At 38.5% G+C, this 26073-nt stretch overlaps 2 protein-coding genes across 2 annotated transcripts; one reads left to right on the forward strand and one right to left on the reverse strand.

The window, feature by feature from the left end:
* The first annotated feature begins 3848 nt into the window (after nt 1-3848).
* LOC117289357 lies at nt 3849-5906 on the forward strand. The gene is made up of 2 exons (XM_033770453.1): nt 3849-4297; nt 4671-5906. The coding sequence occupies exons 1-2, from the start codon at nt 4113-4115 to the stop codon at nt 5398-5400; spliced, it is 915 nt and encodes a 304-aa protein (XP_033626344.1). The 5' UTR covers nt 3849-4112; the 3' UTR covers nt 5401-5906.
* Nucleotides 5907-7602: 1696 nt separating this feature from the next.
* Nucleotides 7603-25998, reverse strand: LOC117289247 (anillin-like). The gene is made up of 17 exons (XM_033770276.1): nt 25889-25998; nt 23649-23784; nt 23120-23236; nt 22754-22929; nt 21382-22227; nt 17993-18091; nt 16756-17062; nt 16214-16443; nt 15577-15807; nt 15028-15163; nt 14478-14657; nt 13949-14072; nt 12716-12866; nt 11910-12041; nt 11033-11227; nt 10419-10600; nt 7603-9958 (listed from the first exon to the last, which is right to left on the reverse strand). The coding sequence occupies exons 1-17, from the start codon at nt 25904-25906 to the stop codon at nt 9832-9834; spliced, it is 3387 nt and encodes a 1128-aa protein (XP_033626167.1). The 5' UTR covers nt 25907-25998; the 3' UTR covers nt 7603-9831.
* Between the last annotated feature and the right edge of the window lie 75 nt (nt 25999-26073).

Genomic DNA, 26073 nt, shown 5'->3' on the forward strand with positions numbered 1-26073 from the left:
ATGTGTAATATCCCCAGGAAAGTCACAGGAACATTTGGTTGATCTGTTCACACTTGAATTTCTAACCCTGGCAAAATCCCATGGAAATACCTACCCCTGCTTTAGGAAATACGAGCCATCCTCGGGGGTTAGCACACTGAGTGTTATTTTTCATGAAAATTTTTATCTTGTTTGAACAGATGTGGGTAAACAAGTTCACATCAGAGAACTTCTGGGAATTTGCTGTGAAAAGCGCAGAAGTTGTACCTAGTTAGCAGTATTCACAGAACTTTCTGGCGATCTTGGCCAAATTTCATCGCTCTGCTTACCGCCAAATTCTTCGGCTATGAACACCACTCTCCGCTTGCAGGGCAAGTGCTGAATTTCTAAGCTACATATCTGTGTAAGCGAGGAATGCCTAGTAAAAGTGGAATACTAACGCGTACAAGCAAAATATTCTTGCTAACCCATGAAAAACATGAATTTCCTGCCTCCGCAAGCTTACGGTCTGCAGAGCCATGAAATTGGGCCCTGGTGACTTGTGAATCTCTCGATGAGTGGCCATGGATGGTGGAAAATGTTCAGCTTTGCTTGTAATAGACCGTTATCATGCTTCCTCTATCTTAGTCATGTACCTCGTTTGGAATAACAATAATGAATGCTTATAATTATTTTGCAAATATGAACCAGACTATATTGTTCTTCCAGCCTTGGTTTGGTATTATTTGTATCAACTGGATAACATCAAGATGGCTGCCCCATGATAAAGGTCTATTGGATCATATTGTAGTCTCTCAGTATCTTAAATTTGAATTTAAGGAAAAATGTTATTTGGTAATGACACATTTCCCACACTTTTGGATTTTGTCTTTTTTTGTCTTTTTTTTAAGCTATAATTTTTGAAGCATTGGTGGATTTATTGTTGTCAAGACTTGATGATAAACTTACTTTTCTATGTAAATTATTTTTTTAATCTAAAGTTTCATTCTTTGATATTCAGAATACTGAAAGGAAAGAGTTATTTACTTGGGAATTTTGTAAAAATGTTAAGAACAAATTAGGCTGTCTTCATCATTTTCTGAGATGTTTTTCATGCCTCTTGTGTGGTTAAAAAGAAAATTCTGATCAAAATTTAATTCAATACATTCCAAACTTAAAATAGTAGGATTGTTCACAAATCTCAAAACCCGTTCATGTATGTTACCCTCCTATTTATTTAAAATTTCCTTGATTATGAATAATTCAATTTCCTGTACAGCCCCTACTTAAACTAGAGACTGTCTTTTTTGGTTACATGGAAAAAGATGAGGAGGACAGTACCAAAGATTTGTTTTCTGTAATTTGAGAAAAAAGTCAACTCCAGTGGGTATTTATGAGATTAATATAATTCATTGATTTGGGTTGTATCGAGGGCCCGTATTCATAAAGCTTGAATGCACAACAAATTCGCTAAACACAAAATAGTATTGCTTAGCAGAGACGGGTTACCAGCCCAAATTACATTAAGTTTGCATTTTTGTGGCTGGTTCAAGATTCAACATTTCCTCACAGATTAACTAAAATAATTGTATTTGTCTTTCAAGGTATTCTCAAAGGGGGGCGGGGGGCGTGTGATATATAAACAAGTTTCCCCCCCAAAAAAAGAAGGTCCACTTTATTGGAGTTTCTTTCATTTTTTTGTTTCAAAGCTATGGTGTTAAAACACAAGAATGGTTTGTAAGTTTCTTAGGCTTGTTTGAACCTGGATGTTTTCCTTGACAGATTTTATTTTTGTGAAATGTTTAAGAAGCCTTATGTTGTGGTTGATGGCTGCTTTAACAAGAAAGTAAGCTTGCCTTAAGAAGAAGATATTTGAAGTATTCAAACCCAACTTGGGAATGTCTTACTGGATACTTCAGGTAAAAAATGTCCCCCTTACCCCAAACCCCAGGGTTTTGTTTTCCTTGATCGGAATTAGATTTTGAATAGAATTATGGCATTATTTTCTTTTTACTTTTGGGATCATTTGACTTTTGAAAAAAAGTAACCCGAAAATGACCAGTGATTTAGTTGAGTTTAACGGCAAAGCATCTTGTAGTTTTTTAATGGGATTTTTTATACTGAGTAGAGACCCTTTGAAAGAGATAACTTCGCTTTTTGTATGAAGTATTTACTCCACTTTTGTTATTATGTAGTTGTGTACAGATGTAGGAGAATCAATTTTATTATAACTATACAAAATATCACTTAATTTAAGCATAGTGCGAGTCATTGTCATTGCTACAACATTATACAATATTAAAAGAATTATGATAAAGTAGCAGATTTGTGTCACAGTAGATTTCTTTCAGGTTTTGTGTTTCTTAAAGGTGGTCGTAGATTAGTAAAACACCACCAAATTAGTGTCCTTAAAGGCAGTGGACACTATTGGTAATTACTCAAAATAATTATTAGCATAAAACCTTTGGTAACGAGTAATGGGGAGCTGTTGATAGTATAAAACCTTGTAAGAAACAGCTCCCTCTGATGAAGTGACATAGTTTTTCGAGAAAGAAGTAACTTTCCCTGAATTTGATTTCGAGACCTCAGATTTAGAATTTGAGGTTTCGAAATCAAGCATCTGAAAGCACACAACTTTGCGTGTCAAGGGTGTTTTTTCTTTCTTTCATTATTATCTCCCAACTTCTCCCACCAATTGAGCTAAAATTTACACAGCTTTGTTATTTTATGCATAATTATGTTGAGATACACCAACTGTGAAGATTAGTCTTTAACAATTGCCAATCGTGTCCAGTGTCTTTAAAAACTAGTAAATCAGGGGGTTGTTGGAGTATAGAGCAGCCACCTAAAAATTATGTATAAACAACTTTTAGAAAGGAGTCCCTTACTATAAGAAATAAGGTTTGGATAAATTTGCACCCAAAAGATTTCTGAGGGTTACATAATGCTGGGGCCAGAGATGTGGTAGACTTGATTCAAGTCCCATTCTCGTGTTAGAGATCCCTAAGCATATCAGGCCAATTTACTATGCCACATACAGTAGCATACAGTGCGCGCTCGCCGTCAAAATGTGGTCTCGAGAATGCGGAACAGGTTTGGGAATGCAGAGCATCACAAAACAATAGTTTCCTGGGGATGACACGGGATTTGGACTTGAGTCAAGTCAAGAGATGTGGTTGCAGGCCTCCTACATGCTGTCACCTAATTATTGCTAAAATGTCAAAGGATTTGACGTTATTGTGATTTTTTATACTGCAATTTTGGGGCTGTTTTCTGAACAAGTAGACATTAATTTTACCTGAAACTTTCACATGGGGCTCTTATTGTATCTCTCTTGATATAAAATCAGCATTTGGTTTACAGTAATCACCATAGTCCTATACCTTTCACACTTTTTTTTTGCTCTATGGTCTAAGTTTATAAGTAAACAGATTTAAAACAAAGTTACACTAGATCCCGGCTTATTTTTGGTGTGAGCAGGAATTATTGAGCAATTTCTTACAAACTAGCAGAAATTTGCTAGGCCCTAAGGCCACATGTCAATTTTGGCTGGCTCAATTCAATGTATGTTGAAGATAGACTTCACTTATGTGTTTCATCTGTTTATTTCTTTGTTAATTTGGAAAGTAGGGAATTCTAATATTGTTTAAAACTGACCATAAAGGAGACTCCTCTCAGAAAAACCATCTAAGAGTCAACCTTTTCTTTTGCCTCTAGAGGGCGCTAAAGAAATCTGGTCTGGTTTGCTGCATTGGTGGTTTTGCGCCTGTTGAGCGCAAACTCTGGCTTTGCTCGCACTTCAGATTGAGCATTGCGCTTGCGGGACATACGAAGTGATTGCGCTGCGCTGCTCATTCTCAAGCATAGTCATCTCGAGATTGCATGCGCTATATGCGACAGGAGGATTTTGTTGATTGATACTACCATAAAAAACTCTAGTTTAGTTGAATAGTTGGTGTGTGCATGCTGTGGTCGTGTTGTGGTGGAAGGCTTGTCGTGCACAACTTACAATCCTTCTCCAAGAAGTGTATACAATGCAGAAGTCTTATGAAGCAGTCATTATCTAAACAAGAAGATTAACCACTTCCAGGCTGGTTCTACTCCGGTTTCTGTCCACACGTTGTGCGGCTGTGACAGTAACACACACAGTGACAATGGGTAAGACTCAACGCCAGGCAAAAACTAAGTCCGAATTCGGTACAGCATCGGCATCCTCATCGTCAGCTGAGGTTAGTCCCAAGACGTCTAGAAAAAGAAGCCGTCGATCTAGTTCCAGTAAGAGCAAGAAGAGTCACAAAAGGAGCAAACATGAAAAGACAAAGACGAGAAGAAAAAACTGGTGAGTTTTTCTTAATTAGTAAAAACTAAAATACTAAATAGAGTTTCTCTGGTCTGGTTTAAAAATATTGGTATAGGCTCATAAATTTAGTATTTAGTCCTTTGCTTTTCACTTTTTTGTTCGTACATCAGAAAGATGCATTTATAAATATGACAATTCATGTTTAAAATATTGACTACTCAAACTTTTTGGGGAAAGTTAAATTCACAGTGTGTTAGCCAGCCTCGATGGTCACAAAGGTTCCATGGGTTGCTTTTTGTGAACAAATTTTATTTACAAATTGTTTAAAAGTATTCCCTTGACTTGAGTGTACTACAAGTATTTTTAAACAGAAATTTACAATCTGTCATATTTGTTGTGTTATGATTGAAAGGTCTGCTGATTTGGACAAGAGGTTTAAGATAATGAAGTCAGCTGTGGAAGATGTCATAGAGAACAAGATGACAATACGCAACGCCGCAGAGAAATGGGATGTGAAGCGTTCTACACTGGCTGACCGTGTCTCGGGTAAAGTTGGCATCGGTAGAAGAAGCGGTCCACCATCAATCCTAACCAGGGCAGAGGAACAGATGCTGGCAGAGTGGATTATAAGTATGGCCCATCGAGGCTACGGAGTCAACAAGAAGAAACTCCTGAAGACTGTAAAGAAGATTTTGGACAAGGACAAGCGGAAGACGATTCTTAAGAAGCACCGGAACATGCCTGGGAACAAGTGGTACCGTCAGTTTGTGAAGAGGAACCCGCAAGTTGGAATGGTATCATGTAGCCAGGGTAGGCTCAAGATGGATTTAACCAGTGAGAACCTACCCCAGCCAACTGCTGGTGTGAATATCGAAGCCCTTAAAACTCTTGAAGCGATGGTTTCAGACACGGACACTGACAGCGAGTACGAGTCGGACTCTGAGGCCGAATCAGAGGAATCGGAGGAGAGCGAGGCTGAATCGGTGTCGCAGAGTTTGAACCAGAATGGTTTCGGAACTGAAGTGGAGGTTGTCCCAGAATCGGAAGTGTACCAAGAATTGGACGATGAAACGCTACTTGAATTAACAGTGGAGCCTGTCATTTCAGTCGGCAATACAGTCACAATCACAACGTCAGAGTGAATATAGTTATTCTATCTGGTACAGGCTGTCCTTAAAAACTCAGCAGTTTTCTGTGTCTGGCTAAAAGGATCTATTAACTGGTAATTACACAAGTCCATCACCTTTTTCACTGGTCCATAATTCCAAATGAACTAGGGATGCTTTTCAACACTGAAGTAGCCAGTTTCCAGTTGGACCCGGGGTGAATCTTGACTAGTGCTCTACCTTAACAGTGCTCCACTGGCAAACTACCAGTTCAAACACCCGAGTACCAGTCAGATTTAACTCCCAGTGGATTGTATACTTCCTGCAAATGCGATACCAATTTTGAAGGTTAATTTGCAACAGTAGACTTGTGCTCAATTCCTGCAAAACATTCGTTGCGAAACATCTCTGTGACGTCACAATTTGCATCACATTCGCAGGAAGTATCATCCGGCTTTAGTCTTTTCAGCATTAAAGACAGTGGACACTTTTGGTAATTGTCAAAGACTAGTCTTCACAGTTGGTTTATCTCAACATTTGAGCTCAATCCGTCATGGAAGTTGTGAAATAATGAAAGAAAAAAAAACACCCTTGTCAGGCGAAGTTGTGTGCGTTTAGATGGTTGATTTCGAGACCTCAAGTTCTACACCTGAGGTCTCAAAATCAAATTCGTGGAAAATTACTTCTTTCTCGAAAACTATGGCACATCAGAGGGAGCCATTTCTCACAATGTTTTATACTATCAACCTCTCCCCATTACTCGTCACCAAGTAAGGTTTTATGCTAATAAATAATTTGAGTAATTAATAATAGTGTCCACTGCCTTTAAGTGGCAGGCCAGTAAACTCGATACAGGACAAGTCCCATGGTAAGTCCCATGGTGTTTTTTTCTTTCAATTGAACATCTTTGTCTCAGATGAATCAATGTTCAAATGTTTGAGTTTGAGTCTCACAAACATTGTTCATTCCTTCTGAGTATTACACATAAAACAGTAGAAATAAATAAAATTGTATTATAGTATTTTGTTCAAATGAAACAGTTTGGATGATAAAATCGTGTTCTCATTTTGATTCTAGTCTCTTTTTCATTTTGATTTTAGTCCTGTAAACAAAATCTTGTCTGTGGTATTTTTTCACAGGACTCGGGGGAAAGTACTGAATATTCAGTGCTAACACACATTGGTTTATGGGTAAAAAAAAACAAAATTAATATTCTTTATCCTGATGCAAATTTAACATCTCTTATAAAACAAAGACTTGTGGATTTTCCAACAAAATTCACGCCCTGATATATCACATGTACAAACTCAAAGAATTGTTTGTGTGTGGTGAATTTTTTTCCTTCTTCATGATAATAGAAAAAGTTCTCACTTGTGGATTTGTTTGTTGTGATAAGTTTACCTGTTACTAAGGGATAGTGAAAAGCATCACCTTTAGTGAAGTTTCGGTAATAAAATAAACATTCAGAAATTTACAAACTGTTAAAATCTTATTTTTTCTTTCTTTTTTTGGTGATTATTTATTTTGATTGTGTTTCAATTGTTTGTAAAGAATTCTGAATCTTAAAGACAGTGGACACTATTGGTAATTGTCAAAGACCAGTCTTCTCACTTGGTGTATCTCAACATATGCATAAAATAACAAACCTGTGAAAATTTGAGCTCAATCGGTCGTCGAAGTTGAGAGATAATAATGAAAGAAAAAACACCCTGGTCTTAGAAGTTCGGCACCTCAAAATATAATTTTGAGGTCTCGAAATCAAATTCGTGGAAAATTACTTCTTTCTCGAAAACTATGCCACTTCAATGTGGGTCGCTTCTCACAATGTTTTTTTACCATCAACCTGTCCCCATTACCCGTTATCAAGTAAGGTTTTATAAGGCTAATAATTATTTTAAGTACTTACTAATAGTCCACTGCCTTTGATCCAAGTTGCAATGCATGGTATATTTCATTTTCCAGTGTTCAAACAAACAATGAAGTTCAGGAAAAATTCACAAAGAAATTTTGGTTTTCGAAAATCAGGCACTTCTCTGATATTTTGAAAAGTTGCATTAGAAAAAAATTAGAGTGAAGCCAACTAATAAACACCAGCTTTTAAACCAATGTGTTGGTTTTGGCATGGAATGTCACATAGATGTCGAATGATTTTAAGAAAGACAATACTTGTCCCCCCCCCCCCCCCCCGTGATTTTGAAAAAAAAAGACGAGACTAAACCCTTAAATGATCTTTGAAGAAAAATAAAACATTGATTTTTGAAAAGGACAAGGCTTAGTCCTTGTGAGAGAAAAGACTTGCCCTTTGTGATTAAAAGGCAAGACAAGACTTCCCCCATACGTTTTTTTTAAGAAGAGAAATTCTTTACTTGCCCCTTGTAATTTCTCTAAAAAAGACAAGGTTTACCTCTTGTGATTTAGGGAAAAAGACGAGACTTGCCCCTTGTGATTTTTAGAGAAAAAGACAAGACTTGTCCCCTTGTGATTTTTTTAAAAAGACAAGACTTGCCGCTTGTGAATTTATTTATAAAAAAAGATGAGGCCCCTCTAATTGAGGAAAAAGATTTGAAATGGAAACTTTTTTAATTTTCTACCATTAATTTTATTGGAAAATTGAAATTATTTTGTAAAAATCAAATTAAATTAATATTTGGGGTATAACGGCAACATTCATCACCACGATCATTAGGAGTATATTTCTTAATAATTAAAATACTATATAAACGAATACATTTATTTACATGCTTTATACAACTCTGCCTACATAAAAGATGAGCGGAAGGCAATCGCCAAAAAAAAAAGAAATAACAGAAATGGTAAAAATAAAAAACATTAGCAGCAGTTGGTTAATGGTGTTCTGGATATATTCTACAGACTGTACTCAATGAAGTTCTGAGATTACAAAGTGAAACAATAATGTTATACAACCTTCATGAAAATTTGACTCTGAAGCCTGTTTCGTGCTTCCTGCAAATGCATTACAAATTTTGACATCACAAAAAGTTTGCAGCAGTTGAACTGGGCTCAAATCCTGCGACACAATCGCAGTGAAAACAAAGCTGAGCTATGATTTCAAAATTGGTATCATATTCACAGGAAGTATGAACCAGGCTTTAGTCACAACAACTAACCTGACAACTTTGAATTGACCCAACAGTCTCAACTTTGTACACTGTTTCTGAATTTTCTATGGCACTATTATTAAATGAAATTTTGTTCCGAGGAAAACAAAAATGCTGAAAAGATGCGTGCCTCTACAGACCAATCCGACGAAATAAAGTTAGTAGCGCCCACTATTGAAAAAAATTAACAATTGCAGTGTCTTTTTGTGCACAATCTAGTGCATGATGCTCAACACTTGTGCGCTCAGTGCGCGCCCAGATTGGTGTATAACCAATTCACATCTAGTAGGTTTGGGTGTGCAGAGTTGGTCATTTCCCAAACACTAAATGACGACATAAAAATGATAGATATAAAGCAGGGTGCCTCCATGAAGTCAAACATATTTCACTAACATTGAGAAAAGCAGTTACAAGTTATTCTGTACACTAAAATTCCTATTCCATAGACAAAGAACAGTGACAAAATTTAGTTTTCACTGTAAAAGTTCATTGAACTGTTACACTTTCAAGTCTAATGCTGAGAGTTCCATACAATGTGTTTCTACATGTCAGTAAACGATTTCCCTTGTTTAGCAGGGCAGAATGCTACACAAAATGTTTCAATTGCTACTCAAAAATCAGGATGTGCAACTCATTATCAGCGTTCAATGTGCACAAAATAAGTTCAGTCTAAATTGAATGCTTTTCAAGATTGCTGGACGAAGTTCCCTGCATGTACATGTAATTTGCATATTATTTGTTAGCAATAATGCATAAATCTTGTTGCACTAAGATTATATTTTTTTGCTACATATCACCTGTAAAATAATAGATGCTATTGACTTTGAACTGAACTAAAGTTTTGCAATTTACAAACCAAAACTTTAAACTTGACTAACACAATATAGATTAGTAATGAATAATGCATGAGACTACATTGTACCGAGTAATGCTTCAACTAAATTTTTAAAAAATCACCCAAATTTTAATTTATTAGAGAAAAAAAACCACAAAAATGTCTTGGTAACCTTTTGAAGGTTATGGTTTTTACATTTACAAATAGCTAAATGCTCAGTCAAAAGTGTAAGGTATGATGCAGTCTTAACCCACGTACACTTGGTACCATCTTCAGAAGTTTCCCTTCCAATGGAAGTGCTCTTTGCAAAATGAAAATGGCCCACCACTAAAATTGGTCTAGCTATCACACTGTGTGTGAGTTCAAAGTGGAGGAGGTTTCTGCACAGTACAGGAAGATGACATTGAAAAACGGTGATTTCCAAGAATCTAGGGTCTGTTGACGGAGGGTCTGTGTGTGTGAGGGAAAATAAAGGAGTTGTAGAGGGTCTAAGATGAGGGAGTGGGCATCCGCCTAAGATGAGGGAGTGGGCGTCGGCCTGGCAGCCTCTCTATTCCACGTCCTTAGATCAAGGAGTGTCTTATTTAGAGAGTGGATCCATCTGAGACGATCTTCCTTTACATCGGCTGAAAGCATGTGCCTGCACAAAAAACAAAAAAAAAAAACATTTTTTTTAATCCCTCTCAACATTGATGTGGTTCAATAACAGTCTTTACTCAGAAATCTTCAAGATTTAACCTTAGTAGTAAGTTAGTGCTTTGGTTCGGCAAATTGTGTATTTGAAGAGGGATTACAAATTGGGCCAGGTTTTACCTACATTAAAATACGGAAAATATAGCACGTCTGCTTCCCATATCAAACGAGGCCGATCCAACTCTGCCTTCGGCCTCGTTTGATATGGGACGCAGAAGTGCTTTATTTTTTTAGTATTCCACTCGCTTGTGTGATAACTTATATAGTCCACCAACCATGTACAGTAAACTTTTGCCTGTTACATACATATTTTGTTCATGGTCATGGTATTGATTTTTTTTTGTAAAACAATATCTTTTGGTGAAAATCCGGACATGAAACTTTTTAATGTGAGATTGGGTACTTACTTTGTGGTGACCCCAGAATCTTCATGTTTGGTAACCAGCGTGTCCTTCCTGTGGTTCTTAGAGTGGGTTTCCTTCTGTCGGGTTACCAACTCGAATGTGTTGGGTCTAGCGCACAGGATCCGTGAGATGGGTGCCACCTCGTTGGTCACGCACTGTCTGAGATCAATGGTTCCAATTGGGGCCTGGAGGGGGAAGGGAGAGAGTAAGAGAAGGTAACAGGTGAGTAATAATGCAGTTGTGTCATCAGAACAGCTTGCGAGCGCAAAGTGTTAAAGCTTGTGAGCGTGACGCTTGCAGGTACAAACTCTGCTTTACATATATTTATCTTTGGGTTTGAAAGCCCTACTCTGCAATATGGCATGTTTGATACGGTTTTATCTTCATTGAGTGAATTTGATAATATGAAAAAATAATACAACATTTTTGGGGTGTGGGTTTATATCACATCCCTGGGTCATGACTCAAATTTAATTCATAAATACCTAAGACAGTTTATCCATTCTGATTGGTCTAAAGGGCATCACGAGGTGTTGTTTGAACGGATGATATAACACCAGTATTTAAAGTCTCACATTTAAAGTCTCCTATTAGAAATTTACGACTCTTCACCCTACCTTATGATTCTCATCATCGGGATATTTCCAGAATGATATGTAGCCCCCGGACAGGGTACACCAGCGCCTGTGCCACGCCCCAAATCCACTGATGTCATCAAACATGGTGAGGAACCCACTCTCGGAGACGTTGGTGTTGGTGTGACAAGACATGCTCATGTGAACAGTGCCCTCTAGTGGTGAGTTAAAGGGAACCTACAAAGTAAAATTATAGTGTTTGTTTGTTATCATAAACATGGCCCAATTTCCTAGAGCTGCTTTAGCAGACAGTGTAACCAATTTCCCGATGAGCAAAAATAAGCAAGTAGCAAGATACCAGTCACAGATTGTAACGTGACTAAATATTTCGGCTGGTTACCCGATTCTGAGCTTAGCTACTTTTTAAGATTATAAAGCAGCTCTCTTACAATGGGCCTAGATAAACGTACGCAACTTTCAAGATAACGTTTGCGGACGACTCTCTCTGTGTTGTGTTAACAAAAATTGTGATTAACAAACAGAACTTGATGATCAACATTTTGTGTACTAAGTAACTGTCTATTCTTCTTCTTACTATTATAAGTTTTGTTCGTAAACTTCAACAAATATTTCTCCAACAAGAACCATACAAGTGGAGGTGCTACTAAGGGCCATGTCACAAGAGGTAACTTGGAGGCCACCAACTGCAGTGCGTGCTACAGGACCACTTTGGTAGCACATGAGTAATGTTACAAACAATGTTGTCCGATTCCAAAGAATATAGCCTAATGAGAACATTTGAATTTGAAACGATTCTCTTTTTGGAGATTGTCGGGAACTGGTTGCCTATAAATTACCTCCTGTGACATAACTCTAAGAATCTTTTTTTTGTAAAGACTTTCATGAATAACCCTCTTACCTTGCTGAGAGTAAATCTACTGACTCTGAAGCTCTGAAGACTCAGTCTGGTTGCGCCTACCAATGTGAAGTTACTTGCACGGACTGATCCTGGACCACCAGGACTTGGGTTACTCACTATCTTTGTACTTTGCTACAATTAAAAAAGGTTTAGAAATTATTACTTGACAATCAGAGATTCAAGACAGGCTCAAAAGAATGATGCTGATATTCGCTTTCGTGGAAAAAAATTGAGGACAAAAATAATGCAACAAGACTGTATTTTTGTGTTCTGTGCTTTCCAAGAAAAAGAAATCTTGAATCAAAACTTGGTAGTGATCCCTTGCCACACAGAGCTGGAAGGTATTGCTTCTGAGTGGCACCCTAAAAAAGATGTTGATAAAATAGGGAGACTAACACCACAGCTCACTTAGCAGAGCGCCGACAAGTTATTCCATTGTTGGTTCTAGTCCCGCTCTAGTAATTTTCAATTCTTTAATCAAAACAAAAAAGAGTTCAGAATCATCTTTTGGACTTATTTCTTGCAGGGCTGTCTTGAAAACTTCCAAGAAGATCTGGGAAAAGACGCAATTGATTTCAAATACAATGTTCAACAACTAAGTAGTTGAGAAAAAAAGTCCCTGGGGTGGATTTCACAAAGAGTTAAGACTAGTCTTATCTCAAGTCAGGTACTTATAACAGGACTGGCCTTAAGTGTGTTTTAATCTCCTAGGACTAGTCCTTAGTTAAGACTAGTCCTAACTCTTTGTGAAATTTACTCCAGGTGTATATTTTCCTTGTTTGTTAGAGAGAAAAGACTTGACTTACCCTCGTTTCTTTGGACATGTTTGCAAGGATCTTCTTGGGTGTCAGACCGGAGAAGAAGTTTTGTTTTGTCTTCTCATCAGCTGGCTTAGGTCTCTTGATCTGCATCTCAAAGACGAACACCTCCACGACAAAATCACTGTCAAGATTATTGCTGCAGGGAAAGAAGAAAGACAAGAAATCAATATTCATCCCGACAAGGAATAGAGCAGGCTAGAAATTTGGAGTTTGCTATGCACTGATAGACCTTAGAGCGCTTGTGTTGATCTGTAATATCAAACTCTACACTGATTTTACACTGAAACCTCTGAACCCCTATTTAAATGGACCCAAATCTCTCCCACTCTTTAGTCTCCTGATGATGACTAGAGCAAGTTAGCCAAAACATTGAGATCAATTTAAACTCACTCTGCGGTAGTGAAGTAATAAATATTGAGAAGTCCCCTCGAAACACTTAGCGGAAATAGTAGTGATGGCTGATTTCCTACCTTCCACCCAGGTAGAAGTTAAAAAGCAGGACAGCTCTTTTCACAACTAAATTTTCTTTTGAATTCCGAAATCTACTCTGAGACAGTAGAATATATAGCAAGACAAGTTGTAAATGCAAAATCTACACAGCAAAGAAGGCACACACTGGTGTTTCCTGAGCTTAATATTACCACAAGCTGAATATACATTGATATCTCACCATACAATGCCTAAAAACCCACACAGTATGATATTTCAAGACACTGGACACAATTGGTAATTGTCAAAGACTAGTCTTCACAGTTGGTGTATCTCAACATATGCATAAAGTAACAAATCTGTAAAATTTGAGCTCACTTGGTCATCAAAGTTGTGAGATATTAACAGGAAAAAAACCCACCCTTGTCGCACCATGGTCACACAAAGTTGTGTGCTTTCAGATGCTTGATTTCGAGACCTCAAATTCTAAATCTGAGGTCTCGAAATCAAATTCCTGGAAAATTACATCTTTCTCGAAAGCTACATCACTTCTGAGGGAGCCGTTTCTCACAATGTCTTATTCTTTCACAACCTCTCCCCATTACTCGTAGTCAAGAAAGGTTTTATGACAATCATTATTTTGAGTAATTACCATTAGTGTCCACTGCCCTTAACACATTTCTCTCTAGGGTCTTCGATCCTTTTTCTTGCAATGAGTGAATCTAAAATCTAAATTAGGTTCTACACATGTTTTTGGCACTCTCCCGAACCCCCCTCCAAGTTACTTACAATTTTGCGATGTTAGTGAATGGTAGGCAGTCCCCTGATAAGCCATCCACTGTGGTCTGGATGTGGGTGGCTAAGACATGCTCTCTGCATCTCAGCAACAAGAAGTAGTAATGACACATACGATCTGGTGGGTTTAAACAGGAAAACATTTATTGAGAAAAAAGTTGTATTTCTTTTTTTCTCTGCTTCCGATGAAACCTAAGGAATTTGATTGATGGTTGATAAATAAATGGTTGAATTATAATTTGTTTAATTAATTTATTATTTGTTCTGCACCCAACAATTTAACATCATTTCATTCTGGTTGTGTAGCCATGGACTTTCAGAAAAGCTAACTTAATCACTGTACTAGCCAAGCAGTCAGGTAGGGAAAGCAAACCCAATCCACATAGTGCCACTGGAGTGATTCCAACCAGGGTCGAGGGTGGCGGGAAAAGATCCATCTCTGTTTGTTTGTCTGTATTCAATCGAATTCGGTGGTGGCTCAGTGAGAAGGGTTAGAGGTCAAGAAATCTTGTTAGCGTCTTACCTTGTTTTGAGCTGAGTACATACTCCGTCTTGAGAGGCAGCCTGAGGTCTTGTAGGGTAACAAACCCCTTACATGCCTTCATCACCTCCCCGTCTGATGTCTGCATTGTGTCTACCCCTCTGGCTGGAGATGTGGTCTTCAGTCGCTGTATCTCAGCAAGGCAGGCCTGGCGCCGTTGGGCTATTGGGACAAAGAGGACATTTCAAGTATTATTAAGGAAAAAATTAATCATCTAATAGTGTTTCCTAATATGAAATACAAGCATTCTCCCTTAACAGTAGTCTGCTGATTAATGGCAGTTAAAACAAAGGAGGAATAAGTCACAATTCTCTCCAAGTGGTCCGGCTGGAAAGTTCAGTGCAAAAGATTTGCATTGTTACACCATTAGTTAAAGCATGCATGCCTTTTCCCGTACTAACTGTTGGCAAGGCTTTGGAGTGGAAATTGTACAGTTAACACAAAACCTGTCGCTAAGCAACTCTATGAAATTCGGCCTAGGTCTTTCATCTTTCCCCTTGGACAAGTTTCAAACCCTGGACTAGATGATTACCTGCTATGAGGAGAAGTCTCTCTGCCTCTACTTCCTGCGTGGTGCCTTTATGCTCAGGGTTAGATGCGATTAGATTCAATGCTTGACTCGTCTGATAGATAATGCTCTGCTGTGCTGATACTTCTTCCATCAAGGTCTGGGAAGAATAGAGGAGACAGAAGAAACTTCGTTATTATTAATGCATATATCAAAGATGCAAACAATGCTGTACAACTGTAATTTATAGAAACAAGAACAACCGAAACAGCCTTAGGTCTTTTCCAAACATAGGTTTTAGCTTTGTTATAAATTGAGAAACAGTGTACATTTTGCAAAGTGTTTTATAACATCACACATAGCCTGGGGCCTGAGACAATGTTTTGAAAGGTTGATTCAGGCATAACATTACATGGTTAAGAACAGGGCTAATGAACATGTACACATGGTGTAGGCTTTAGAGAACTTTTCAGGCTATTAATTCACTATTTTAGCTGAATTTTCCAAGGGCAAAAAAATTGGTAATCAGACAACAGTAGGAAGAATATTTTGCCTCTTAATTTCATTCCTAACCTGTATTTGTTCCTTGACTAGAACCGGCTTCAATGCTATGGGTTTGACTCCCTGTCCAGCGCCTACGGACCCACTCTCGCTTCTGATGATGCTCTTGGTGACCGTTGTACTGGGCGACTTTGGACCGTGCTTACGGAAGGACTCGATGCTGTATAGGTTGGGTGACCCGGAGGTGCCTGGCTTGGAACGGGTTAGGCCTCCTGTAGGGGGCTTCTGTGCTGTGGTTGTGACCTGCTGGAGGAACAGTTGGTGAGTTAGTAAAACGTAATAAGAACATTCCAAGCCACCCTGCAAATTTGTGTGTTCATGATAACATGATTGCTAAACCATACTTTTCACTCTCCCTCAAATAGTTTTGCATGATAAAGGAACTATACCAGACCGCAACATGACATCAATTATCATGAAGACATTTTTTAAAACAGTTCACTTTCTATTTGGTGCAGTTTTTTTTCACAGATCATTCGCAGTGGGGCAATTCAGACTGGTCAATGTTAACATAAGAAAAATACTATTAGTAAAAAATATAAAAAATTTGAAGAAAAAATGTGAGATGCTGACTGGTCAATGTTAACATAAGAAAAATACTATTAGTAAAAAATATAAAAAATTTGAAGAAAAAATGTGAGATGCTGACCTGGGTTTTCTTCTGTTCTGGTACAGCGGCCGTCTGAGCCATCTTCTGTGGAATCTTCTCAGGAGTTTGCTCTTCTTCCATGGCTTGCTCTGCCTCATTGAGAAGATCATCAATGTCTCCCAAGACATCACAGATATCTTCATCATCATCTTCACTGTCATATTCACTATCGTCATCTTCCTCTGGTTTGGGAAGAGGATTCTTGATTGACAAAGCTGCCTGTGCGGCTTCTGTACGGAAAATCATTCCAAAAACAAAAAAATCAATCAATTTGGATACATTTTGTATTTGGAGATGATGATGGCAGAAAGCTTCCCTCAAAATGTTTTTTTTGCTGAGGTTCGATATTTTTTAGGTTTGACGTTTTTTAGAAAATGAGTAAATCAATGTGACATAAATAATTTTTCTCTTATTTTAGAATGTACATACAACAGATTAACATGATTCTCCTGAAAGAATTGCTCTGTGATTTTACTTTGTTCTCAAAAACTTGACGACAAATGAAGCTGAAACTTCCTACAGGTAAATTATATTACACTCACTTGCTTCTTCCTCAGCCAGAAGCTTACTGCTAGTCCGACGGGGTCTAGGAGGGGGCTGGGGTGTGGCAGGGCCTTTCTCTTCCTCCTTGATGGCGGTCATCGTCTTAACTTCTACTCTTGGGACAAACACTTGCTCCTCCTCCTCCTCATCCTCTGAGGATGAGATGGCTGGAGGCGGTGACTCCACCATGCCGACATTGATGGTGTCTTCAGTTACTTCCATCTCGTCTTGATCCTCTCTGCTGTCGTCCATCAGGGATGATTCTGGCTCTGGTACAGAGGCCGTGATGGTCACTCTTGGCTTGGGCTAATGCAAGCAACAAAAAAATAGCAAGTTATTTTTGTAAACACCAAGACAAAAATTGACTTGTGAAAAGTGAGAACAGAGCTAAATTTTATGTAAATTGTAAGAATGAAAATTTTAACATCAAGAATAGATGGAAATTTTGCCCGTGACTTTCTTTCACAGAGATCGGGAAAGTACTGAGTACAGTGCTTACACACATCGGTGTATGTGGGTAAAACCACAAGAAGTAATCATTGAGTAGCAAGTGATGATTTGTGTGTAGCTTAGCGACTAATCCATGTTGTGTAGCATTTTGCTCTGCTAAACAAGGGGAACCATTCCATGCAGAGGGATTGAATTACAATTCAAAACTTGTTTGCATATGACATAAGTTTTTCTAATCAACTCTCCCAGTTCCTGTCTTGAGTTTGCCCTTCCTGTCATTACTGATAAACCATGCTTGGCCCAAGGGTTTCCTGTTAAAGGTAGTGGACACTACTGGTAATTACTCAAAATAATTATAAGCACAACAACTTACTTGGTTTCGAGACCTCAAATTCTAAATATAAGGTCTCAAAATCAAATTCGTGGAAAATTACTTCTTTCTCGAAAACTACGTTACTTCAGAGGGAGCCGTTTCGCACAATGTTTTATACTACCAACCTCTCCCCATTACTCGTTACCAAGTAAGGTTTTATGCTAACAATTATTTTTCGTCATTACCAATAGTGTCCACTGCCTTTAAATACTTGTAAACATTAGATGACAAGAATGCAAATTGAATTCGGTGTAGTCCTTCCCAAATCACTGGTTCACCTTTTTTCTAAAGGGCAATTATTTATTGGAATAATTGTTCTTGTGTTTTTGTTAAAACAAAGAAACAAAGAAACAAAGACACAAACAAACCAACAAAACAAATACACAAACAGATAAACATATTATCATACTAACCGTTGGTTGCGCCCTCTCTGGCTGTGAATCCTCATCAGTCTTCTTGTCAGAATGATTCCATCTGTTCTTGATGACATCTAACTCCTTCTTCCTTTGCTCCTGAAACATTCAGCAAAATAAACTCATTAAGATTAGTTTTCTCACTAATTCAGTAAATAAATCCCTACATTGTTTGACAGGGTACAGATCTATTGAGTACTTGTCGGGCACGCAAGATTTCATAAAGTGTTGCAGGACTTCCATTAGCCTCCCAGCAGAGTGTAGATTATAGACTGCAAGTCTCCTGTATTTGCGAACACCTCTTAAAATGCGCAAGTTTGTTTTCTTCAAAAAGCAATGTATGACTATAGGGTGGTAAAAAACAAAAACGTTTAAACATACGAAAGACTTGCACAGTCTAATGTATATCATGATTTCTTCTGTTCCAATCTAACATCACCAACCAACCCTACATATATAGGCTTGATAATTAAGACAGAAACTTTACCTGTTTCACTCCACCACTACATTCTACATTGACAATTTAAAAGTAAAACCAACAAGTTTACTCATTTGAGCTTTGTGACTATGATGATCTCAAAGCAGAAGGAAAAACAACTTTAAAATCTAAACAAACCGTCTTTCCAATGGTTTTTAGTTTTCCATGCAAACTAACACAGGTGTCCTTCATACACATGCAGGCATGTTTTTCAATTCAATATGCTACATTGATTTGTCACATCACTTCCTATAACACACAACTGATGACCAAGCTTCAGGTGTAAAGAGTCCAACACAAACTAGTGGTATTGACCCCATCGGCAAGATTTTCCAATTCTTTAAGTGTATAATTCCTCGAAACCATAACAACTTTCCAAGAAAAGACAACAACAAAATCCACAGAGTCTTGAATCCTGGCTTAAAAGAGAGAGAAAAGAACCAGCAGAAGTCTTACAACAAACGATGGCACAATGTGCGTCTCCCATAACGGCGGTACTCTGGATGAATCCAAACTCAACGGTACCAATGAAGTCATATTTGTCCTTATCTCGATAATTCTGGCTTTGCGCACAGATGTTTGAATGATTTCAATCTGAGCATACCGTTTTGTTTATAGTAGAATGCCAGGAAGTGAGTGGTAACTGCTTGGTGAAGGTCACATTGTCTATCACCGAATTCTTGTTAACACTGTTCGCTATTATTATGGTAATGAAGTCCTTTGTCATCATTGGACTTGGATGTGCACCGTGAAGGTCAGCGAAGAAAGTTTAAAAACTGTGCACCGATTTGTTTCCGATGATATGAACTTTCATTTGGCATCACGATAAGAAATAAAAACAGTCGGAAGAATTACTGATGACTAAATGTGTAAAAGTATTTGGACGGTTCTGACAACTCTGGGAAAGTGTTTACGAAGAAACTTTTTATGAAATTAATGCTGGCGTTAGTTTTTTTTTTATAAAGTTGAATACTTGAGCAGGCAAAATATTTGGTCCTTGGGAAATAAGTAAGACAAGTGTATCAAGCGAGGGCTTGCCTACATTGGAACAGGCCTTTAAAATCATTTTCAACCTATTTCATCTAATTTTTTCTGATTTATCCAATAGCAAAAAAAAAAAAAAAAACAATCCGAAATTAGACTAAAGCAGGAGGAATGTCACCGTATTTTTCTTACAGAAACTTCATGTTTTAAATATTTGAATACAAATACAATTAATTCAAAATAAAAAATGAAAATTATGTGGAATATATCTGGATATTTTTTTTATCCAAGATATTCAATAAGCTATATTTAAATGTTGAGCAACACACTGGTCACTGAATAATAATCTAAAATTAAAACACTTCGACCGGAAACAGAGGTTGTAGAGAAAACACGACAACCTGTGACTGTGAGTAACCAGAGCATCAAGCTTCCGAATGAAACATTTACACAAAAGTCAGTTAGTGGACGTACTTCCCCTCAGGAATTGAAATGCCTCACATAGGACTTCCTGGGGCTGGGTTCAATCATTGCTTTGTCAGTTTCTAAGGAAGCTCTTTGCTATTACATTGCTTTAATTAAAGGACTGAGACAATCATTCTGGGACTACTGTTCTTCCATCCTTTGGCAGTTTTTCACAATGTCAATTGGGAAATTAAATCGATTATAAATGTTTTAATCTTCAAATTTCAACTAACCCTTTCTATCAGTTTTGTTGACAGTAAATTTAGGGTGACTTGAAGAATTTTACCCAAAACTCAAGTACTAAACCGATTCATTCATTGTGCACACATTTTGCTTCTAGTTTGTTAAAATGAATGGGATTAATAGTTAAAAAAATTATCAAACTTAAACACCAACTTTAAAACTGTGTACAAAACTTCCAAAATAATGTGTACCGTTTAATTGTTTAGCCAGATCAATATAATTAATAATTTTTCCAGGAAAAATCCATGGTTTATGAGACTTTGTCATCCAATTAAATGCAGACTTTACTTTATAAACAAATCCAATCTGGTAAAAGAAAGAAGTTCATACTAACACATGCTTTCAATCATGTTTCCTGTGTGTGTCACAGCAATTATTACCTCGCCTCATTGTATCTAAGGGACCTGCCATCAATGTCACCAAACTCTTCCTAACTTAGGATTAATCTTAGGACTTAGGACGAGGTAAATTTCCTATCCAAAGACGTTAGGATGCATTGAACCCATCCTGAGTTAGGGCGGATTACTCGTCCTAACTCGAGATAGGATTAATCCTAGCGTTTCGTGCAATTGGCTGCAGGCTTACACCACCAGGCTTGAAAGGCCTACCACCTGGTTGAGTGTTGAGTGGGAGTCTTTTATTTCACAAAACCACAGCCGGATGTCTGACTAAACTCTAGTGGTGGGCTCTAAATAAAATGTAGTGACCTAGCAGTGACCTTAAAAAAAAAGGCCTGTCGTGATAGAGGGGATTACACTATTGTATTGATTGTCATCAGGGCCCAATTTCCTAGAGCTGCTTAATGGCAAATTTTGTAAAAGTTATAATTTGTGTTTTTTTCATAGTGTGAATAACTGTAAGCCCACGAAAAAAGCATGCTAACCATCCTGAGAAATGTAACATGCAAACACAAGGTGAACATGCAAGTTTACCACCCAATTTTGTTTGCTAATCTGTGAAATACGCAGTAAGCACAAACATTTGCTTCAGGTAATAAGCAGCGCTATGAAATTGGCCCCAGGGCCAAATTTAAACACTGCTCACCATACAAAGAAACCTTTTGCCATCTAAAAATCTAAATGCAGCTTGGAAAAGGAACAACTTTGGTGGTAACTTGCAAAAAAGATAGGCCTCACTACTTGTACTTAATTCAAGGAGAGTAAGTTCTGAGTAAGGTTGTGTATTCATAACCTGCCAATCAACAAAATGGTTTATTTACCTGTATCTTCGTGTTGATATCATTGCCGTGCCAGTTTTCTTGATGCTGTTTCAGTCTGTCCTGGATAGATTTAGCCATAGCGCCCACGCGTGCCTCAACCTTCTTGGGGCTGGATGGAACTGCACCATTCCCCTGACGCTTCCCAAAATATGCCTTGACATCAGCAACTCCTTTGCCGTTTGCCACCGACCCGGTTGCCTGTTTCTTGGGGGCCTCGTTCACCTGTTTCTTGGGGGCCTCGATCGGCTGAGAAGCAAATTGCCTGGTTGGAGGCTTGTACTGAGTTGTAGTAGGTGCTTCTCTTGCTTTAGGGAGAGGCTGATGCTGCTGATGGCAAAGCTTCTGGAAATCTGACCTGGAGGGTTCTCTCTCACGAGACATGGACACCTGGATTCTTTTTCTCGCCGGGCTTGCACTTACACTCCTCAGCTCAGCATGATCCCTCTTTACCGGTGCATTGCTCACCCCGAGCCGAGATGCTGCACTCTTGACCGGGCTGCTACTCTGCAATGATCTCAACTCAGCCTTCCCTCCTTGGTTGCCGATCTTGGACCCGATCTTAGATCCAATCGGAGCTTGCTTCTTAGGGCTTCCTGCTGGGAGGGATCTCATCTGGGCTTTTCCTTGTCCGTTCCCAATGACGGTTTTCTCCTCTTCTTTTTCTTCCTCCTCCTCTTCTTGGAACCTGACATTTCTTGCAGGCTTCTTGGGAGTGAGCTCTTGAGATACCACAGGAACCTCAGTCTTGACATATTGGCTCTTGTAGCTTTTCTTTGGAGAAGGCTGAGTCTGGATGGGCTCCTCCACTGGCTTTGGTCGCTCCCACTTCCTTGTTGGTCGCTTCTCCTGTAAAATAAAACAACAATAATAATAACCGGGGCTTAAATTTCATCTTTGAGGGGGCAAGGCCCTTTTTTTTTTCATATGCAAAGTGCACTTCCATCGGAAAATGTTTAGGTCTATGTGAAACTTTAAAAGGGGCATCCAGGCCAAGATCAGGGCAATAGTAAACCAAACTTTATGAGGGACATAAGATTTGTGATTTGTGATTTGTGACTGCAAGGAGGCATAGCAGACTCATTTGAGTCTACATATTTGCAATTCAGTTGATCCAAATTAGTACTCTATGTAAAGACCTGACAAAATCTTGAAAACTTTGGACGGTACCGTATGAAATCTCACAAATTCGCGGTTCACAACAAGAGACAAGTCAAACAGGCCTTTCAGAGGGCAAGACAATTTGCATTCTGCAAAGGACACTTCCATTGGGATATCTATGGAAGCGTTTGATGTGGCACCAAGGCCAAGACCAGGGCAACAGAGGCCACGTATGTTGTTCCAGGAGGCCGCTCTTAGGGTTCTAGCTTCTCACCTCCTTGTGGACATCATGTTTAGGGTGGTCCAAGTCATCCTCCCAGCTGTTGATGCTGGCAGCCAGGGCAGCAAAGCGACCCTTCCTAGAAGAGGGTACGGACACAACGGGCTCCAGCTCAATCTCTCTCGCCCGAGGAGCTGGTACATTTTGAGGAGAGTCTAACTCTGTCCCATCTATGAGAAAGGGTTGGGGTGGGGAGAGATGAAAAGTGAAGGTGAAGTAATGTTAGGTGTAGAGAAAAAATTATTTACTTTGAATCTCGTCAAAAACGCCTTTCATAGACCAACTCGCCCGATCCAAGGCAAAGTGTCCCTTTAGTATTACACTGGGTTAGGCTGAGCCCCCTGATGGGGCTGTACGTACCTGCATCCCATTCTTTTCTCATGTCAGCAAGTTTGTGTATACGTGACCTGATGGAAGGAACAGCCGGGGTGTCCGCCTTCACCTCACATCTCTGCACTGCGGATTTCACTGGAGATGCTGTAATAACAAAAAATAGAATATGTAAATTTGAAGAGTGTTATGAGATGCCGGTTTTTGTTTTTATAGAAAAAGAACGACATAGAGGCATTTTGTTTTTCTTCTTCTGTATTTTGTCATGAGCAGCCTTTGAGAAATACTCTGCTAGTCAAGCCATTTTTGTTTATATCTTCCTTTTGGTTGGTAAGCAGTTTACAACAGCTAATTCTATTTTCTCATGAACAACCGAATACTTATTTCAACGAGAACAAAACAAATTGTTTGGTGGGCATGTTTGATAGAGGTGATGTTTCCTTTTCGAATGGAAACCCACAAATGTTTTGAAACTGTACTACAGTACCATTTCAAGGTGATTACTGTTACTCTTTCCTCATCCTACATGTAGTTGAATGCCAAATAGGGCTTCGCTCACCTTCTCTGCGGACTTTCTTCTCTTCATTTTCTGCATAGTTTGATTCAGCTAGAGGAGTCCGTCTCTTGCGAGGGGATACTTTGTTCATCTTCTTGGCCAGATTCTCACTCCTTGCCCTGGTTCTCTCCAGGAGACTCTAAAAACAAATCAATGTTATGGTTTGATTGGGATCATTCTAAAATCATACAAATAGCAGGTCCCGGACCTGTGGGCTTGTTATGTACACAAATCACTTTTTGCAATATGCAGCAAACAGCCATAGGAAAAATCACGGATCGCCGAACAGTGTGGATGAACTCTGAATAACGGTAAGAATTTGTAAATTTTCAACAACAGCATGTTTGGAGGAAGTTGAAAAATCTAAAGTGAAAACTGTTTTCCTTAAAATTTTATTATTTTTAAACATGTTTTTTCAAATTTGTGACAAAATTGTGGCTACAATATTTCCTGATTTTCATTCTGTATAGACAACTTTTGTGGCAAACTCTGAAACCTCGCCCCCCCCCCTCCTTGGGCGCGAACACCAAACGTTGGGCCTAGGTTTTTTGTACAGCGACTGATGATGAATCATTTGAAGGAGGGTTCCCTTTAGGAAGGTCGGCGGTTTACACCTAATAAACAGATAGATGTGCCCACTCTCCTCTTAGTTTGACCTGTGTGTTTTTAAAAGATATTTTAGCTTAAGCACATTTTTAAACCGCCGACTCGCCCATAGGAAAAAGTTCATCCATGATTTTTCCTATATGGCTAATTGCTGCGTTGGCAAAAATTAAGTCACAGAGCTAACTGGTACCCTGTGGATGTGTGAGTAGCTGCGCTGGTCCCGGACCTGTGGGTCTTACAATATGCAGCAAACAGCAGTAGGAAAAATCACGGATCGCCGAACGGTGTGGATGGGATCATCTGAATTAAATTAAGAATTTGCAACTTTTTAACACGGCCATCCGTAGCCTTGTCTTGGTTCTCTTAAAGCCATTGGACACTTTCGGTAAACAGTATTGTCCATGTCCCACACTTCGTGTATCACAACTTATATATAAAATAACAATCCTGTGGCAATTTAGGCTCAATCGGACATCGGAGTCGGGAGAAAAGAACGGGAAAACCCACTCTCGTTTCCGCGCGTTTCGCCTGTCATGACATGTGTTTATAACAAATCCGTAATTCTCGCTAACGAGAATTTATATATTGTTTTACCATTTTCTCAAAAAATAAACCATTTCATGGACTAATATTTCAAGAGAAGTCTTTCACTATTACCTTCTGTAAACCCTGTAAATTATTTGTAAATCTGTGAACTTTTTTTTTGTTTTCTGTACCGAAAGGGTCCAATGGCTTAATTAAGTCGAGTTGTCTGACACTGGACAGCTGAAAAAAATGCCATGGAGTCTCAACCGTCAAGTTTTCCTGGTAATCAAGTTTTCTGGCTGGGCATGTTATTGTTATTACTATTATTAGTTATAAGTTAAGTTAAGTTATAAAATTTTATTTTGGTTAAGTTTTTATAAAGTTTTAATTTTAATTAAGTTTTTATTTAGTTTTTTTTTCACAATCCTAACATTAACAACAGTGAGAGGGTGAGGTATTTTAAAGTACGACCGAGGCGAGGAGCCTGGGGGGCTCTTACTCCTAGAACTATTTTGGTTTCGTCCGGCTATCGTCTCCCGTTACGGGAGACGATAGCCGGACGAAACCGAAATAGTTCTAGTAGGAATAGGGGGCTCTGCTCTGGCCCAGCTGCCTTGGGGGACTGGCAAGGGGCCCGACTTGGAGGGTAAACAGTCTTTTTGGAGCACGGCAAAGTGCAGAGTCAGCAGACATGGCAGAGGCATAAACATATAGCAGGGATTTTGTATTTTATTTTAATAATTACTAGGCCTATTTTAAACTAGTTTTTCTGGTTTTTCTTCACGATTTAAATTTTATTGAAAATAATTAATTGTTTTTTCATTTTAAATTAAAAAAAATATATAAAAAAAGGATGGGGAGGAAGAAAGGAATATTGGAATTAACCGCATGTCATTGGAATTTGTTCTTGTCACTTCTGAGAAGACTGTTGTAGACAAAAGGCTGGACAAAAGGCCGGACAGAGGACGGACGTCCGACATCAACATCAACATTTAAAAAACTGTCAACTTTGGTTTATATTTTTACTTCGGTTTGTTTACAATATCTTCAGTAATACACGAACAAATAAACGGACGTCTGCTAAAACCCGAAATAACGTTTTAATACTTTACCTCTGTGAATGGATCCATCAAAAAATATTTCTTTCTGTAAACAACGGCTAAAAAGAAAGAAAATGTGTCTGTCGGTGACAAACGTCGAACAGCGCAGCGAGAAGCGGCGGTTTTTTACTGTTCAATTTTAAATCGAAGGCGCATTTTAAGGCAATGCATCATGGGAAATGTGTAGTCTCTTTCAA

The sequence above is a fragment of the Asterias rubens genome, chromosome 4 (assembly GCF_902459465.1).
Source record: "Asterias rubens chromosome 4, eAstRub1.3, whole genome shotgun sequence".
NCBI lineage: Eukaryota > Metazoa > Echinodermata > Asteroidea > Forcipulatida > Asteriidae > Asterias > Asterias rubens.